General features: G+C 36.1%; 1 protein-coding gene across 1 annotated transcript in view; it reads right to left on the bottom strand.

The window, feature by feature from the left end:
• The window catches only part of LOC139694639 (uncharacterized), a 66,120-nt gene that overhangs the window by 32,046 nt on the left and 14,070 nt on the right, over positions 1-20,004 (bottom strand). Inside the window, exon 3 of the mRNA XM_071593126.1 lies at positions 972-3,620. Coding sequence (XP_071449227.1) covers positions 972-3,620 — 2,649 coding nt within the window. The remainder of the gene's footprint in view (positions 1-971; positions 3,621-20,004) is intronic.

The following is a 20,004-nucleotide window of genomic DNA, read 5'->3' as shown; positions in this document are numbered from 1 at the left end:
AAAAATAACATTTTCTATTTATTAAAAGTAAATTTCACTAAATATATGAGTTAGTAATTATGATATCAAAATTCGTCTGCATGAAATAAATTAAGTTACCATTCCAAGCCCATAGGATGGGCATTGAGATATCCAATAGAAAGCTTATGGTCTACACACAGAACACTGCGAAATCTGGCCATGCCTATTTTGAACAACCTTATCTAGAAGGAACCGCATGTGAAAGTGAGCTATGGTTACCCTTAAGCCTCTTATCTTTCCCTGGGGCTTTTGACCTTCTCCTTCTAGGATCCTTCCCTAAAGGTATAAGCCCCAACATTCAGGGTGAGTAAAGAGATCATGACCTTTCATGCACTCTGCATTTCAGGCTTTAGAGGCTTCACAGTATGCAATACTTTAAAGTCATTCTTGAGAGTTAATAAAAAAAAGATTACATACATAAGCACCTTCACTATCACCTAACTGAAGAGCTTCATGATATAGTGCAACTTCCCTTGATGAATTCTCCAAGTGTGATCAAATCTACACACTTCTGTTGGTAATGAGGATGTTTCCTTACTTTCATTAAGCATGAATTAAAGCCATATCAATTCCATTTTAAGCTAATATTATTAATACAGTGTTTTATCACAAAATGATAAAGACATTAATTTATGTAATAAGAAGACAACTCGGAAAAAAAAAATTCTTGCAACAAATGAACAATATTATTTTAGATCGGAAAATATTTAAATATTAATTAAATTGTGAAATATATTCGAGTTGATTACATTATGGATGAAACAAAAAAATATACTTTCAACAACAATAATTAACTCTAAAAATGTGGCCACCCTGTACGACATTATTTAAAACATCATGAAACTGTATTATTACTTGAGCCTGGCCCATAAAAAGCAACATTCCAAACATAATTACTTAAGACAAGTAGACAAAATTAAATCAATAAAAAAAATCCATGAAACACTCACCTTAAAATATTCTTCAGCTAGCTCTGCCATCTGCTCTTTGTTCAAAACATCTATTTCCTCCTGATACATGTGTACAACACTAGCACCTCCATTTGGATAAGTTTCTATGTGTATGAAGCGGCCATACTTCAAATGCTCCAAGCCAGTGGATGAATAGGACAAAGGTTTCGGCAAAGATAAATACTTTGCCTGGGAACAACTTTTTGATCCTAAGGCATTCATGGGAAGGGAAACATATTTCTCTAAAGTTTTGTCTCGACGGCATTGCACACCTATACTGGCACGCTTTATTTTAGAGCGAGCATAGCATTTAGAACAGAAGTACTTCTTCTCAGATGTTGACGAGCTTCGGCATCTTTCTTTTCTGTCGGAAGATTCCTTTCGATCCACACCACTTTTCTTATCCTTTGATTTATAGCCTGATGAATGGCTTTCTCGCTTGACATCATTCGATTCCACATTCTTTTTTCCACTCATAAGGCAATCATGCTTCACTTTATCAGGCAATGGATTAGATATCATACTACTATGTCTCCTCACATCAGTACTAGCCAGAGATAAATTACTAGATGCCTCCATCTTTCCCAAATCTGATTCATGACCAGGTGCATTTGTCTTCTGCTGTTTGATGGCATTCGGTTTGTTTTCTACTTCTTCGACACGAATCGACTCAATTCCTTCCATTGCCATTTCATCTTTTACTACAACATGATCACTCACCTCCATTGACACAGCCAACTTTTCTACAACACAACCTGATACTTTAGTAGCTTCATTAACCTCTTTAGTTGTCAACATGCCAATGGAAGTCACTGTATTTCCAGGTTTGCTGTCCGCTGGTCCCTTCCCATGAGACTGCTTAGAGAAATCTAACTTCCCATTGGACACTGACACTTGAGCAGGAGATAACACTACACATCCACCAACATCAGGTAACCCTAACGTCTTCTTTTTTACACAATGTTCGGAAACAGAAATATTTTTTGTTGTCTGACTGAAACAGCTTTCATCAACAGCAGATGTATTATTATCTGCAGGCAAGGCCACTTTTGAAGATTCGATCACTTCAACATTTAAAGGTATTGCTGAGTTAAGATTATTAGATGGTGTTTCAGAAATTGTACTAGAGGATTGAACAGAATAACATGTCTTCTTATCAACTGGATCTATGCAATCCACTGATGAAGATGAAAGTTTGTCATCCTTAGGGTCCTTTTCCACTTTCACAAATTCATCACATACATTTTCTCTTAACAAACTCACTTTGGTATTTTGTATTTCAGGCAACAAAGTATCATCAGGTACAGAAATAGCCTTACCAATGCTGTGACTTGGATCCTCTGTCAACATTTTCCCATTTAAACCCAATTTTTCACTTGTACTCACAGCTTTGGTCACCATTTGCTTATTATCCTTCATTACTGATGATCCTTCAGCTGTGTCTTTTTTAATCACACTGTCACCTTTAAGAATAATTACATGTTTAGCACAGTCACATGATTCTTTTGGAGCATCTTTATTGAGACCTCCAGTAACTTTCATCAGTCTACAACTCTCTAAGTGCCACGGTGATTTTTTCACTGTAACTGATGATTCATTGTGATGTGGATGTGACAGTGCAGCATTATCTTTTTTAAAGGAATCTTCCACTTTGGATGGCTTACACACAGTTGCTAACACCTTTGGTTTACTGGAAACAGCTTCACTATTACTTGATTCAGTTTTGACATCAATCAGAACAGAGGGGGAGTAAGGCGATTCATCCATTAAGGGAGTACCAGGGCTTTCAATAAATTGTTCTTCAGCTTTCACTTCCTGCTCTATTGTGAGTGACTTATCTTGAGGCAACCCTTTCCCAGATGAGCGACCTACTTGAGCACCTGATATTTTACATGCAATCTTTGCTAGAGATGAGGAGCTTTCTTTTTCGTAAGTTTTCAGGCTAGTTTTCTGAACTTCTACCTTCATTGAAGAACTCTTAGGACTACATGTTACAGCAACTGGGTCACTGACTTTAACAACTTTATCGTTTGTGGAAAAGTGGTCACAACTACTCATACCAACAGGGGAATTAGATGAACTGTTTTTGATACTTTGATTTAACTCGGAGGGCTTTTCAGAATCTGAATCATTACCGATAACAACTTCTATCTGTTCATAAATAGTCACAGGATAATTGTATCCCACTTCATTTAATGGAGTGGGTTGACCAGCTACTGACGAATCCGTTTTCCCTTCATCGTTATGCACACCCTCGTAGGCTGAACTGTCCTTGCACATACTGACTTCACTTTTAGAGTTTCTCTTTGCAATAACATTTGAATGTAAAACTTCACTGCCACCTGAAAAACCTGGCGTTTTTACATTATCATTCTCCACACCAGTATCACATGTTTTTTCTATTCCAATGCAGTTGGACAATCCTGGGTTGATACTAGGCTCATCAAGCAATGTCCTTCTCTCCGAGGAAGAACTGTGTTCAGACACAGTTTCAAAGGATCCTTCCAGGGAAGAACACACAACTTGTCCAGAAATATTAGGAACAGGCATCTTAGATAACTCAACACACTGATTTGTTTCTTCCATAAACTCACAAGATGTGGCAGGATCATCCGAGACATCTTTCAGTCCTTCCGGACCCAATGGCAACTGAAAGGAAGAAAACACTACAATCAGACTTAGGGAAAATATATTTATATAGGGAAATAAATATATTATTGTGCTACTGATTCCTTCACATATAATACAGTTTTGGGGGACAAATTCATAGAAAATACTCATGACATGATATGTGAAACACTAGCAATGATACTGCATGATGCATTCAATTCATACAAAATATATATATTATCAAACAAAACAAGGATGCACATTAACACTGACCTTAGATGATCAAAAATGGAAGCAACATATTTATGGCATTAAAAATGCAGTCTAATCCCAACTTTGCATTTTTGGAATTTATGTTTTCCTGCAATTTACAACATTTTTATCATGTTCCATACATTATCATATTTTCCCAACATATTTGGAACCCTGTTTTTACATGATTTCATTTTCTCTTTTCCCACTATTTGCATCACCATGTGCTGGATCAAAAAAATATTCACATTCTAAAACAACCACTCATGTATATAAGCTTTTATAAAAAACTTTTCTGACTTTGTTTCGTACACTTACACTTAAAAAAGACGAGATAGAGCAACAATGCGGATAGTTTTAGCGAAGATTTGCAATATGGTGGGCAGTACAGTGCTACTAGCGACAGAAATGTGAACTACTTGAACTCATAATCCCACTTTGCCAGGAAATTATTCTCTCTTAGAAATGAATACCTGCACATTGTATGACTAGGAGTTAGATACGAAATTTATATACTGTAATAACTCCCGAGGGAAAATATTCATATCTCACAAGAGTTGAAATTATGAAGAATGAAAATGACTTTGACCCAAACATCAAGAATCATGAAAAATACAAGAGCTGGTGATGGACAACTGGGATCATTTGCACTGGCTATATGCAACAGTTACAACATTGTGAAATGACTTTCATACATAAGGTCTAATCAAATACTAAATTATTAAAAATTCTAAGGCTTCTGGACCTATAAGAAAAAATAAGATGTACATTATTCAGGAATGAATTCAACAGGTGGTTCATGGACAAAATGCTCAATAGTGGCAACCAATAATGGACGAGAGCATACCTGAAAAATCCAACACTCTAAGGATTTAAACCCATGCCCTATGAATGAAGTTTGATAAAAAAACTATCACAGTAATCTAATTTTTAACACCAAAATTGTCAAACTTCTCACAAGCACTATCCCCAAAGAATGAATACAATAAATAAAACTTTAAAATAATTTGAGAAACTGAACCTTAATAACAACAGGAATATTTCACTAATTTCATTAGGATTAAGCAACTAACATAATTTTTTGCAGAAAGCACACTAACAGGCAGCATTTTATAAAAATTATTCAACTAAACACTAAATTCATTTAAATTATTACTTTGTTTGTTTTATCAAATATAATGAGGAACAACTAAGTGTAATTAAACCAAAAATTCTTCATTCTTTCAAATTATCTCATAATTTTGAAAACATAACTAGGAGGCAAATTAAATTTAAATAATGGGACAAAAAATGGCCAAAAACAACAAATAATAACACCCTCTTATGAAACTTCCTTTAATGGCTATTATAATTTATTGTTGGCTGAAAAATGAGGTATTCTATAATGAGTAATTGGATATATACATGAAAATGAGATAGCCAGGAAAGTAAACTTGATTGGCACTAGGTTTGTTAAGGGAAGGAGGTAAAACAAAGTTAAAAGTACAGGGAAAGATAGGGAACACACACTAGGTCACTTGGGTGTGTTTCGGAAAGTGACCCACGTATACCTCAATCACACACAAACAGGCAAAATTAATAAAAAATAAAACAAAGTTACAACCACTTGATCACTTGGGTGTGTTAAGGAATAACAGTCACTCTCAAGAATCACATTCGTGCACACACTCAGGATTTGCAAGGATATATACATGTATGTGTGTATATATACATATATTTATATGACTATAATATTTTACTTCTACAATGTAATTTATCTTATGCATAAGATAAATAAATTTTAACTTAAAATTCATCCTAACTTGGTACTTCCAGCCAAGACCCTAGCTTTGCAGGAAGGGGGCATCTTTTCCTACAATGCATATACGACTACATTGTATTTCATATCCACTTTATGAGTTTGTGTTTGAAGCCAAAAGGAATAAGAAATGTTAAATGAAATATTACACATTTATTGTTATCAATTAAAGATTATTATTAATAACAAAAATTATAAGTAACCAATACGTATGCTAAAAGAAAAATATACTAAAAACAAATGAACTGGGAAAAGGAGCACATAATAAACAAACTAATGCACATTTCTTCCACCTCACAAATAATTGTACAATTATTATCTATGGCTTCCAACATTATTGTTCATATTTAAATGAAATTATCGACTTTGTAATTCCACATACTTTGTGTGGAATTACAGTCAATAACTTCATTTCAATATGCCATGCAAATTCAATAAAGTTATGCCGGACACAACTAAAGTATTATTGTTCATATTTCAAATGCAATTTAATAAAATTAAGTAGTCGACTTTATGACATTCAAACTGACAGCATTATCATTAGATGCTCACACACAAGTATTCACCTTAAACTGATGTTTATACATAAATGCGACATAAGGATATTTACATACAGATACTTTAGCCAAGGTTTGTTCTTTTATGGATTAATGAAAAGCAATTGAAATGTGACAGTATTATATAGAGTACCATTTTTGAGAAAAAAAAACCATAAACACAGCAATCAACCCGAAGATCAGTTTGGTAGGAGATGGCAGTTCATTAAGTACTAAGCCCGATGGTGTGTGAAATTCACACACCAGGGTAGAGGGGCCAGTTCCTTTCCCTGTGCCGGTTATGGTTTCTCAGGAAGAACTGGTAACTGAAAAATCACATAGCTTGGGTGGAGCTGCAAGTGCCCAAAGACTTGCCCAGGAATCGAACCTGGGACCCTCCAGTCAATAGTCCAATGCTCTACCCCCTGAACTACCGCGACCCTCATTTTTTGAGAAAGCGAAAGTAATTTTTGATGTACTTGTTCCGAAGATACCATGAATATCAATGGTCAAAGAAGTGTTTGAGGGAGCTGTGCTGCGTTTGAGAGGTTTATAAGAAGATCCAGCAACCACAGCATTTTGAGGCTTGGTGAAATAGCAAGCTCTGACTCAAATGCAGCAGAGGTTTATCTGACCTCAAGAAGCTTCTAGATGACGGTTACCTGCCGTGAAAGGTTTCAGATTGTGACTAGATGGGTCTCTTCTGGGAGAAGATGCCTGAGAGAACCTATATTTGTACACTGGAGGAGAACAGTGGGGGAGAATGCATTATCTGGCCACAACCTAATGAAAGACCATCTCACACTGCCATGTAGCACAAATGCAAGAAGCAATTTAATAATGAAACACTTTCTTGTTTACCATTCAGGATCTTGATGAACCTTCAATGGAGTGCAAACTCCAGAAGAACTGGCTAAATGTGATGTGGAGGTCATGGGGACTTGTTGCGCCATACCATGCCTACAAAGCATCACCCTTTTAAGACAGTGGCTATGCACACCAAAAATTTATTTAATGACAATGCTGATTTGCATTTTTATAAAACTTGAAGCAATGGCAAAAATTAATGTCTCTGGATATCTTTCTAGTAAAAAGGAATTGGGTATGTATCATCAATAATAAAATATTTAATTTGATTTTTTTAAAAGAAATTCAGTTTGCACTCCTGGTCACTTCATGCCACGATAGAAGAAAAGATGTACAGGATCCATGATCTTTAACAATGCATACATAATTTTCATTAAATAAACCTCTAACATAATTTTTTTCTTAGCATGGAATGCATTATCATAATTTACATTAATTTATATTCAAATATTTGTTTCACAAAAAAAGTGTTTTGTTTTATGAGAAAGGTCGCGGAATGAATTATGCTCATTGTACAATATTCCACTGTACATGATAAAACTAATAATTATTTAATTCTAAAAATGAATAATTTTATTTTCCAACAGAAATAAATCAGAAATTTCACTGGGTAAAAATCATTAACCTTAACTTGGGACTTAAACCCAGATCCCTCAATTTCAGGCTGAGCGCTTAAATCAATTATCCTACCAAGACAACTGTATCAATAAAGCTACCAAGGAATTTCTTTAGCCATCATAATTTTCAAGTACATTCTATATGTATGGTAAAGAGACTATTCCAGTTTGGTGCTACATTTTTTAATGTAAAAGCAGACTACATATGATTGAAGAAGGATAATGAGTCTAATATGAGTTGCACTTCCATATATCACAGGGAAAAATGGATTATTCAGGAAATACAAAAGAAAATTAGGAAGTCAAAACGTAAGTAAAAATAATAATTGTAAACATTTGTTAAACTGCTGACTTACTTAAAATAAAATAATTTTGTTGAAATGGCAGATGAACAGTTTTATAATATCATTAAGAATTCAGATGTAGAACATTTCAATTACTGTTATTTTTCTTTACCAAAAAATATTTAAGTATCACGACCAGCTATTTTTTTAATTTTGGTAATCATGGCGATTAATGCTTTCGGCACCTATGTGAATGTCTCATCAAAAATCATACTCGTGCATAATCTGGACAACTTGTGTTAACATGTACAAATTTACTCCAACTGCTGGCTAACAAGAGGACAAACAACAGGCATTTGGTTAAGCAATAGACACCTATTTCAGCAAATTTTTTTGCCATCAAAACACTTTTTACTGGTGCTGTAACACATAATACTTTCCCAAGTTCATATGGCTCTTATCTCACACATTTTCCATGCTCTCGATCATTCTTCTAAACTCACTCCTTATATGAATAACAACTGTCAAGTTCTTAGATGAAACTGCTCTTGATCAGCTAGTGACTTTCATTTTTTTGTTCTTTTTGAACCGCAAATATAGTCCATTTATCCATATTAAATGAGATTGTAATTTTCCAAAGATTTTATTTTTAGGGTCAACGACTTGTGGCATCATCAGATACAAGTTTGGTTCACATGCAGCAGTTGAATATACCCTTAGGACAGAGAAGAGGGGGGGCTGCTATGTACGAGGGGGAGGGAGGGTGGAAAGTTGAAGGTGGGGGTCGGAGTTTTTTGGGCAAGGGAAAGAAAAGGTGATGGTACCTTGGTTGTGACGTGGCATTGGGTGTAGTCCGGGGCATGGGAAGGGTGACCAGGTATGTTGAACTGCTGGATTTGTTTTCCCTTAAGGTCGATTTCTCTGAAAGGGGAGCGGAGGAATGAGGGTATGACTGCTTCTGACTAAGTATTGCCCTGGGGTCTGCCAAGTGCCTTCGAATTTCGATTAGCTCGAGAGCATCCACTTTTAATCCTTTCGAGAGGATATGCAGTATTTCTGGGACAAAATTCCTATTGCGTTTACAACCTATGAGGTGTTTTGCATAGAGGGAATATGGGTTTTGATTTCTATGACACCTGGTGTATTCTTTGGCTTGTATCTTGAAATTCCTCCCAGCTTGACGTGCATATGAATTTAACTTATATGAATTTAACTTTTAACTGATTTTGGCGTAAGTTGGTGAAATGCATTGTACCTCAAAATAAAGTCTGCGGAAAATTACAAACTCATTTAATATGGATATCAAACAATTCCACAAAATGAAGCCTGAAGAAGGTAAGTACGAGGTGTGCCCGAAAGCTATCTGACCTGCGTTCATATCTCCACATTGGTGCTATTCTTCGTCATCCGCGCTGTGGCATCTTTCGAAGTAGACCCCATTTGATTGAATCACATGCTCTCAGCAGTGCTTCCACATCTTAAAGCAGTCCTCGAACATAGATTTTGGACAGGCCTTTTGCTTGTGCATTGCATTACTCTGTCATTGAACCGCTTTCCTTTGAGTGCCATTTTCAATTTTGGGAACATCCAATTTTGCAGGGAGCTATGTCGGGACTGTACGGAGGCTGGCGAAGTCGTACAATCTAATGTTTTGCCAAATATTGCTGCACAAAGTTTGATGAACACACTGGTGTGTTATCGTGGTGAAGAAGCAAGTCACTGCTAAACCAGAGACGCGGTCATTTTCTTCTCATGGCATCACGCAATCTTTTCAGAACTTCAACGTAATATTCTTTGTGATGATCTGAATGATTGTCTGACATTTTGTGACAAATTTGTAGTGCATAACCCCCTCACAAAAAAAAGCATTGACTAAACATGGCTCCGACTTTGACGTGTTTTTTCGACCGTGGCACGTCTGGATGCTTCCACTGTGAAGATTATTGTTTAGTTTCAGGATTGTAACATAAACCCATGATTCATCACCAGTAATAACCTTCTTAAGGCCATTTTCATCACAACTGACCATTTCCAAGTTGTACAGAGCGATTTCTGATCGAAGTTCTTTCTGCTCGGTCATGAGCAATTTCAGAATGAAATTCGCAAACACGCAATTCATTCCCAGATTCTCATTCAAAATTTTCCATACAGTAGTTTTTGGTATTCTGAGATCATTCTCTAGTTCATGAACAGTCAATCGACAATCACCTTCAATTGCAACTGGCACACGCTCGATGTTTTCCGGTGTTGTTATCAGCGAAGGTCGGCCAGATCGAAGGTAACAATCAACAGAAATGCGGCAATTTTTAAACCGTCTATACCACTCCTTTACCTGTGTTATGCCCATGCTTTCGTCCCCAAAGTCCTTCTGTATCATTTCAATAGTCTCTATACAAGTCTTGCCGAGATTGAAGCAAAACTTAATGCAAATCTGTTGATCTGTTCTTTCTGTCATTTTCAACAGTAAACTAATGTGACGAACGGAAAACACACTTTGAAGACAAACACAAGCTGCGTGCAATTCAAGGCATCCGGCTGGTAACTCCGGCATTCAGGGAGTTCGTGAGGGACCACTGGTTACACTCATACCCTGCATAGGCAGCACGAGCGCTCTGGTGCGAAGATATGAACACAGGTCGGATAGTTTTTGGACACACCTTGTATATAAGACATATGATGGTAAGCCCCATGGTCCATATGGAAAAATTTATCATTATTCATGACTCATTCATGAATGACACACTTTCTTACATAGACTAAGTAGTTTACTAAAAATTAATTCAAACTAATTGTTTTACATGAACTAGTTCATTACTGCGTCTATTTGATTCATAAGTAAAGAGCTGAATACACTTCTCTCTCCCTAAATACACAAAGAAGGGGCTCGTTTCCGATCACAAGCAAACTCATGAATCTGTCCCAGGGCCAGAAAAAATCATCATGGTTAAGTCACGACATGATGCTGCTCTCAATCTAAACAGAAGAGCATATACAGTTGTTCATACATACCTGTAGGCATTGACTATTTTACTAATGATGTCTCAAGCCGTTGCCTTATAACTGCTTGTAAACATATTATGACAGAAATAAAAGCCCAGTGAACAGGAGAAAACAGCAGTAGGCCTTTATGTTAGTCATTGTATTCATATTTCTTGATCTTGATTAGCTTTTAATACTATCAGATTCATAAAAACTTTTCTTAATGAATTTTATCAGAAATAAGCCTTTCAACCAATGAATTGATCCATCCCAGTTCTGGCACCACCGTTTTGTCCATGGTTGCCCAATAGATGTCGACTATATAAATGATATATTAATATAGTTGTTAGAAATTTAATGATACAAATACGAACTGGAAATCTATCCATAACAAGGTCAGAAGACTCCTCTCAAGAAAAGAGTATGCTATGAGACATGTAAAGATATGAGCAGGGAGGAGATTCAATGGAACTTGAAAAAAGAGGATATACCAAGTATCTTCATAAACCGAGCCAGTTAAATATAACTCACTTGATCCTATTCCAACCTCTTTTCAGCATCAGAATTTTAATTCAGTTAAATGTGGCATATTTTGATGTACATTGGCAAACTGAAACTATTAAATGACATGAATTTGAAAGTAATATTAATGGTGAAAAATAACACATCATGAGCAGAATAAAATAGCTTATTACTCTTCCATAAATAAATGCCATCATTGTCCAAATAACTTTTACACAAAGGCAATACAACTTCAATTTCCCCATTGTGGTTGGATGCTGAATCAGCAGCCAATATGTTTCTGATACATTATTAGAATGTTTTAGTCAGTTTCTGATGCATCATTAACACGTTATAATTTCTCCCGCCAGCCAGGGCTCTTAAAGGTTTTGGCATCCTCAGCCACATCGATGGGAAGATTTTTGTATGCTGAGCAAGTGTTGCTATTGACTCACTCCAGTATTTAAGAGCCATCAATACCAATAGAGACTCTGCATGCACTAATTCTGCATACAACTATTTCTGTTAATTGAACAATCAATCTATTTCTGAGCTAAAACCCTTCAGTGTCATCATTTGTTGCAAATGATAGAAAAGTATCGTGGTAGCAGAGTAACTGAAAATGATGGAAAATCATACCACTTTCTAAGGTGGTGCTTACACACGATATTACGCGGCCCTCCTCCACTTACAATTCTTACCAATGCAAGTGTGATGTACACCTATCTTAGATCATGATATAGAGAAATATTTTTACTCTCATAGAAGAACACCACTATGCACAATTACTACACCAATTCAAACAACAACAATACATATTTATTAAAACCAGCCATTCACACAGCGGCTTAGTCTCGAGCCGACGCAGAAGGAAACCAACCTCCCACTAACTAAAACTGCGGAGTGAATAGACTCGGCACCCGGATGATCCCCAATAAAAGAGACCGATCAGCCAATGGGCCCAAGCTTCCCCAAGCCAATGGGCCCAAGTTTACACCATCCTCCTTTCATAAACAGTGAGGAGACAGATGCCATAAGGAATTCATATAAGAGGAAAAGACCATCTCATCGCAACTAACCAGACCCTTTGTTTTCCTTTGTCTTTCCTTCTTCCTCAACAAACCCTCAACCTTCACCCCCACTTTTACCAGTTTTTTTCTTCCATCTCCAGAGCTTTGGTTTTTCACACTCACCTAACCCCTCCCGGCACATGGAGACACCCCGACTTCCCCACCTCCTATATTTAATATATATATTGGACTCTGTACAGTGAGAGCTTCACTTGAAAATGATGTACCGCATCGAAACTGGTCGGGAATAAATCTTCATTGAGTGGAAAATTGTAACAGTCTTTGTCTCTCTTATTATGGAATTATCATTATGTGGTTAAGTAAATAGTAGTCAAATTTTTCAATACATCAATTATTATTTTCCAAATTTCCTCCCTGCAATGATAGCCACAATCGACACAATTTGATTGGACAATCAAAATAAACCTATTCAATTTCGACCATTTTCTCAAATTCGAAACATTCGATGTGTTTCTATTTTTAATTTCCATTTCTTTGTCGTAAAATCCAGTAAAAGTGGATAGATGGGAAGTTGAAAATAATGACTGTTTCAATGCGGCTTCCTAAACAATTTTTAATGAACAAAAAACGTAAAACAAATTGTCCATAAAGAAATCAGTCTGGGAGCGCATGTGAACAGCCTCCACATTTTGTGTACCCCACAGCAAGTGCTCATACCTGTTTGCTAGTTTGAAATTACAGTAGGCAAGTGTGGGAATGGAAAGGCTATTCGATTTTGCATACCCATTCAGTGTATTAAAGGCATCAATTCCTTCGGGGATCAAAAGAGTTTCTCCATTGCAGGTTGAACTTAAAGCCCACTGCTACTTTCCCTCCACTGCCTCATCTCTTCATGCTTATCATAACCACCAACCCCTGCTGGAAGCATATTAAAGCCACAGGACTAGCATATGGATACCACATGCCTACGTATTACATTTAGAGAAGTAATTTAGGATGCAACAAATGAATTCGAGAAGGAAGATTCAACAGCACCGCCCAGAACACCAGAAAGATGTGTTACCGCACAATAAACAATTTACTGTAATTCCTTTGACACATTAAGTTTCAGAAAATTCTGATGCATATTTTCCTCAATTTTGATTCAAACTATATATAATTTCCACTGTCACAGGTGCACTCAGATTAAAAACCCCACCTAGAACTGAGACACTAAGATTCTTATGCATCTAATTCATTAAGAGTTACTCCTAAGCTACCGGTATACTCCTGGGAAGAGAGACGAGCATTTGTTCGAACCATATGAACTGTATATAGTGCACATCATATCCATGAGGCTGGCAAATAATGAGTTTCAAAAGGTTAAGTGATATATCAAGAAAAGGCCACCAGATAAACCTAATATTGCAGCAAGTTTCCAATTGTGTACACATCAGTTCATTAAAGTTCATTCTTTTAAATGATGCCCGTTGCATGAAGTTTTACCAACATTTTAAAACTCAGAATTCAAATGATTCCCATAAGTAAAATTAACTTGTTAGCAATGTTAATTCATGTAAACAGTTATTATCTGTCTAAGAGTGCTTTAAGAAGTTGCATTGCCTTGTGTATGAGTGAAATTTGTAAATTGAATGAAAAAGACGTCTTGTCTGACCTAAAATTTATTCATTCTAATCCATTCATACGTAACTTCCTTTCGGAAAGAATATTAGGAGTATATGCCATAATTCTGTGTATATATTATTATTTTAAAACTTACTTTTAATATTTTATGATTGGTTTTTCAGTATTCCACATTTACATAATACCCTGCAAGGTGCCTACTGTGTGGAAGGGAGTCCTTGAACACCAGGCATGTTCATTACCATTAAGGCTAATGCATATGATACTGATCGGTTCTAAAAAAAACTGTCATATGATGCAATAAAAAATATTGCCCATCAAATTAGTGGAAAAAAACCATCACCATTAGCAGCAAGATCATGCAAACAAAGAGGAAAACTCCTACGGCACACAATAAATATTTTAGTATATTGAGCAAGAATCAAACGAATATAAACTACGAGAGGAAAGAAATACTACAGACACTTATAAATGAAGTAGCAAATGTTATCACATGTTAGAATTCATAGCTATATCAAGATGTAAGAAAAAAAACAAATAGTTCTTGTTTTTATCAGAAAAATGTCTTCAACCAACCCATTTGGCACGCTCTCTCTCTCTAAACTTCTTTTTAACTTCACCAAACAAGGAAGAAAATATTCTTGATTTTTTAGCAATGAATATTCCCAAAAAAGTCTTAACTATAGAAACTGTGAAAGGAATTAGTGACCACAGGGTAAAAAATGCTAAGTTTTGGCTACATGGGGTCCGAAATAAGAAGCCTAAAAGAAACTTCACCTGTTTAAAGAAGAAGACTATAATGGCCTAAAGGGCATGCTACAAAATTAATTAGCTAGTTTTAAGAAAGATTGTAATCACTGAAATACTTAGAATACGTGGAATCACTTACTCAGCAGTTAACAATTTCATTCCCAGTAAATTTATAAAGGATAACATTGAACCTAGATGGTACGACGCAGCTGTGAGAAAGGCATTAGGACATCAAACGCTATGTCACTCTAAGATGAAAAATATTAGGGATAAGTTCTCTAGCAACAAAAAGAATGAGATCACTTATGATTATAAGATATCCAGGGCGAGTGCCAAGAATGAATTTTGGAAAGCGTTTAGCGAATTCAAAAGGAAAAGGTTGGCAGAAAATTTGAAAGAGAATCCAAAAGCATATTGGTCATACGAGGGCAGTTCAATAAGTACCCATGTTTGACGACAAAGGGCGTTCCTGAGGGAAGTTTATGTTATCATCGTGTGCTGCCATCTATCAAAAGACGGTGAAACAAATTTTAGACTGATTTAACGGTTAGTTTGGATTTGGCAGCCATTTGAGTAAGACGTGTTTTGTGATTTTCGCTAACATGGAAAAAGAGTAGTATCGTTCGGTAATTTGCTATTTGTTTTTGGATGGGAAGAAATGCGAGGAGATAAAAGCAAAGTTGGATGCTGTTTATGGGGACACTTTGCCATCTATGACCGCTGTTGGATATTGGTTCAATGAATTTAAACGTGGGCGAACATCTGTTTTTGATGAGGAGCGACCAGAACGCCCAGCAGATGAGGTTACCAAGGAAATCATTCAAGAAGTCCATGCCATGATTCTCGCTGATCGACGAACGAAAGTGCGTGAAGTAGCAGAGGCCATGGGTGTGTCGACCGGAACGGCAATTAATATTTTACATTATAAGTTGGCGATGAAAAAATTGTTGGCCCGATGGGTGCCGCAATTGCTCACGGAGGACAACAAGCTGATCCGGCTGTCAACTTCGAAAACTGCATGAACTATGTTATGAATTGCTGCCGCATCCCCCGTGTTCACCTGATCTGGCTCCCTACGACTTTTTCTTATTCCCTAACATGAAGAAATGGCTCTCGGGAAAAAAAGTAGCTAAAACAAGGAAGTTATCGCCGAGACAGAGGCGTATTTTGGAGAGTTTGACAAATCCTATTTTTGGAGGGGTTAAACAAATGGCCGGAACGTTGGGAGAAGTGTATCTTTCTAAAAGAGGACTATATTGAAAAAAAAAGTTTTTGAAAAATGGTTTCTTCATTTCTAACACGGGTACTTATTGAACCGCCCTCGTATGTCAGAGAAGTTCAGAGAAATAAGTCAACTGTTATTCACTCAAAAATGATACAGGCGAAAGAGTAACCAGCAGGTTGGAAAAGGCTGACTTGTTAAATTCCTTTTTTCAAATCTTCACCAATATTTCACAGCATACCTCTCTGATAGCTTACCAAATCTTTGACGGTCAACTGATGCCCAAATTGAAATCTCATATAATGGAATAGAATGTTAACTGAAAAATATCAAGCCTAAAAAATCCTCCAGGCCCGATGAAACATCCACTCGCATATTTGAGGATCTATCTTCGGAAATTGCACCTTATCTAGAAATAATATTTAATAAATGCTGGTAGATCACAAGGTTCCCAGAGATTGGGAAACATGTAAAATAACACCAGTATTTAAAAACGGAGACAAGGAGGAACCAAGTAATTACAGACCTATTTCCCTGACATCCATTTTGTGCAAGGTTATGGAGCATATAGTTGCTAACTTACAAGTAATTTCAGTTAGACACCTCAATAATCAGGAATTATTAATGAAAAATCAGCATGGTTTCCAAAAAGGTAGATCCTGCAAGACACAACTTGCGCATTTTCTTCATGATATTCTTATTTTGGGAGAGAGCAATGTGCCAGTGGATGCGGTTTTTTTAGATTTTAAGAAAGCCTTCGACAAAGTAGCGCATAGTAAACTACTCGCAGAGCTAGAAGCATATGGCATAGATGTAAATAGAAGGGGTTGGATAAAAGACATTTTGAATGGCTGATTACAAAGAGCAGTGATAGATGGGAGTTTGCTCAAATGCAGTAGAAGTTACTTCCGGTGTTCCTCAGGGAAGTGTTATCAGATGCATATTATTTCTACTTTACTTTAAAAATATTGACACTGTAGTCACTAGTAAGATATGTTTATTTGCTGATGATGCAGTGGTTTGCTGTGATATCCATGATCCTGAGGACAAAGCAGATGTCAGATGACCTTAATGCTATACAATGCTGGTGCGACAATTGGCAATTAGAACTTAACTTAAAAAAAGTGCACATTCATAAATTTTTGGAAAAAGAGAAATTTTCCCTGAATGCCTACTGCATTGGGAACACCAAAATGGAATGTGTAGCCTGAATTAAAAATACCTAGGCATTACACTCACTCATGATCTCTCCTGGGTGAAACACATACTGGGAATATGTGGATAAGCTAACAAAAAATTAGGATTTATTAGAAGACTACTAGGTAAATGTGATGAAAAGGTTAAAGAGAAAAGTTATCTGTCATTGGTTAAGTCTCCTTTGGAATATGCTGCAAGTGTATGAGATCCTCACGAAGCTGGATTATTTTGCCGAATTGGATCCCACGCAGCGTAGAGGAGCCAGATTTGTAAAACGTTGTAATGGTAAACTTAGTAGCGCATCCAAAATATTAGAACAGCTAGGCTGGGAATCACTCATGGAGCAAAGATTAAATTACAGATTGAAGCTCTTGCATAAATTGGAAGGAGGTCCCTTCAGCAGTGATGTTGAAAATGTATTATTACCCCCAACATACCATGGTAGGAGAGATCATGTTAATAAAATTAGAGATATTATGAGTAGAAGAGATGGGTTTAAGATGTTGTATTTTTCACAGACGATAGGGGATCATAATAAAATTGTGCAACCGCGGCATGGTCATGTTCAGGTTAAATTATTCTGGTGCATGTTCACCCCCTGCCACACACCCCAGCAGTGGCTTGCAGGGTGTATAAATAAAAAAAAACAATCTTAGGAGCATGTTCATGTCTTTCATAATAATAAAGGGTTTTCAACATGCACTTCACATCTGCAGAAAACTGTCTCATATCATTTGAGACAATAATCTTACAACGAATCTTCGAATGCATAATGGAAATTAGACTAGATTTGGTAGAATTGTTCCATATTGACAGAAACAGAGAAAAACACTTGAAATTGTCCACTTTTTAGATCCTGTAATACAGACTAGTTTTGGTGCACTAAACCATTTGAAAATGGTGTAGTACACTGAAACTGGTTGGTATTAAAGAATCAAAAGGGGAAAATTACAAGTGTTTTCCACTGTTTCTGTCACTAATCTTCAACTTGGAGTAAAACACATCCAGAATTATAACATTGGATGAGAGAAATGAGTAAAGATGCAAACTATGTTCTTTAGGAAAGATATGGTGTCAAAAGAACGAGAGTGAAAATAAACCGCATTATTTCCAGTCTAAATTAATGCTGATCTTTTTACTGAATATATTGTTCGATTAGGGGGCTTTGGTGAATATTTTTGTTTACTGTCCCAAAAGTCATCAGAAATGAACCAAAAAAGTGAGCTCACAACTGGCAGTTTATGCACTGATTCATTTTGAAACACATTCCATTTTAACTGCTTTAGGAGCAACATTCTTACTTACATGTCAGGTACTAACATCAAAGCTAAAAATTTGAATATTTAAACCTTGCCAAGGTTTTCATTACTTATGCCCATACCTTTTGCTAGAATAGCCGCCATCTCTAATGCCTAATTTAATATTACTCTAAGTTACACAAGCTTGAAATAGCTGATGTTTCGTCTAAGTTTCAAAATAAATTTTGGTTAAAATTTTTCTTAACCCTAAGGTGGGCACTGGTGTACCTTCTGGAAATGTTTCACCTGCAGTAACACTACCAAATTCTTCCTCACAGATAATTTAATTCGTGTATTCCTTCAGTGCTATTTTTCCTTCTATTGTATAATGTCATAAATAATGAACACACAAAAACCAAATATAGTAGCAATATCATTCATTAAATAAAGATCATCTTGCCTGGTCGCATACCTCTGTCATGTCGTTAGAAACTCTTAAAATGATAATTTGTCTATTTTGATTCTCATAAAAGAAACATTGTAGGCGTAACTGAAAGAGAAACACCCAAAGATACTCTATCTCACACATACGGCAGATGGTACACGTATAACTATAACTATATTTATTACTACCATAGGTGAAAGATTTACACGAGGAAATAAGACTTTTTACAGTAACTTATAGGGATCGGCATAATTTATTACATTCAACCATACTCCATTACCCTGCCCAAGTGACAGTGATTTTATTTCCATATTAAGTGTTTATTTCATGCAAATCCATGTAATAATTTCAATATTTCATTTCCTTGGAAATATTTGACAAATGACAAGTATTAAAATTGATAATCCTTTTAAATACTCGGTGACCTAAATAATTGGCCAAACTATTACAGAAGAGCAATATTAACAGACTTTCCATAGAGTATTCTTTTTATTTAATTACTTGAATTTGTTGCAATGAATTTCTAATTACTACTTTCATTGCCTTACTCTCCAGCTTTTTATTTTTGTAAATTTTTGCAAGTAAGGGGTCATATGGGCAACAATTTCCAAAATCTACAATAATGTACATATTGGACAATACATACCAGGTGCCAGGTGTGATACTAAAATAGAGGCAACCATTTGAATTCTAAACTGACATCTTTGTAATACGGTGTGCCTATACATCATTACAAATGAATTGTAATTTTAACTGTTACTTGATTTATTTTGGAAAAAATATCAATGGGTCTTGATATTTCTACTGATCTTAAGAACTAGTACACAGTGAATCTGGAGAGCTACTTGAAATCTATTGGGAATGATAATATGTTCACATTTGAAACTACTATTTGCGAGTGCCAGTGTGTTAGGGTGCCTTAGTAGCAGGGGAGGATCCGAGGGAGGTTGTCAGACAACAGGAAGAGAAGGGGAAATTATTGGAGGCTGGTGACATTTTACTGCTGCTGATTTGTGCACTCTATTTGTGTGATGTGGAGACATTAGCTACATAGGAAGTCAACAGTGTGCTTTAACTGGTTGC

Source organism: Hetaerina americana, unplaced genomic scaffold (genome assembly GCF_022747635.1).
Source record: "Hetaerina americana unplaced genomic scaffold, ioHetAmer1.1.p SCAF_51, whole genome shotgun sequence".
Classification (NCBI taxonomy): Eukaryota; Metazoa; Arthropoda; class Insecta; order Odonata; family Calopterygidae; genus Hetaerina; species Hetaerina americana.
The sequence above is the reverse complement of the archived record's forward strand: the minus strand, read 5'-3'. Positions and strand labels throughout refer to the sequence as shown.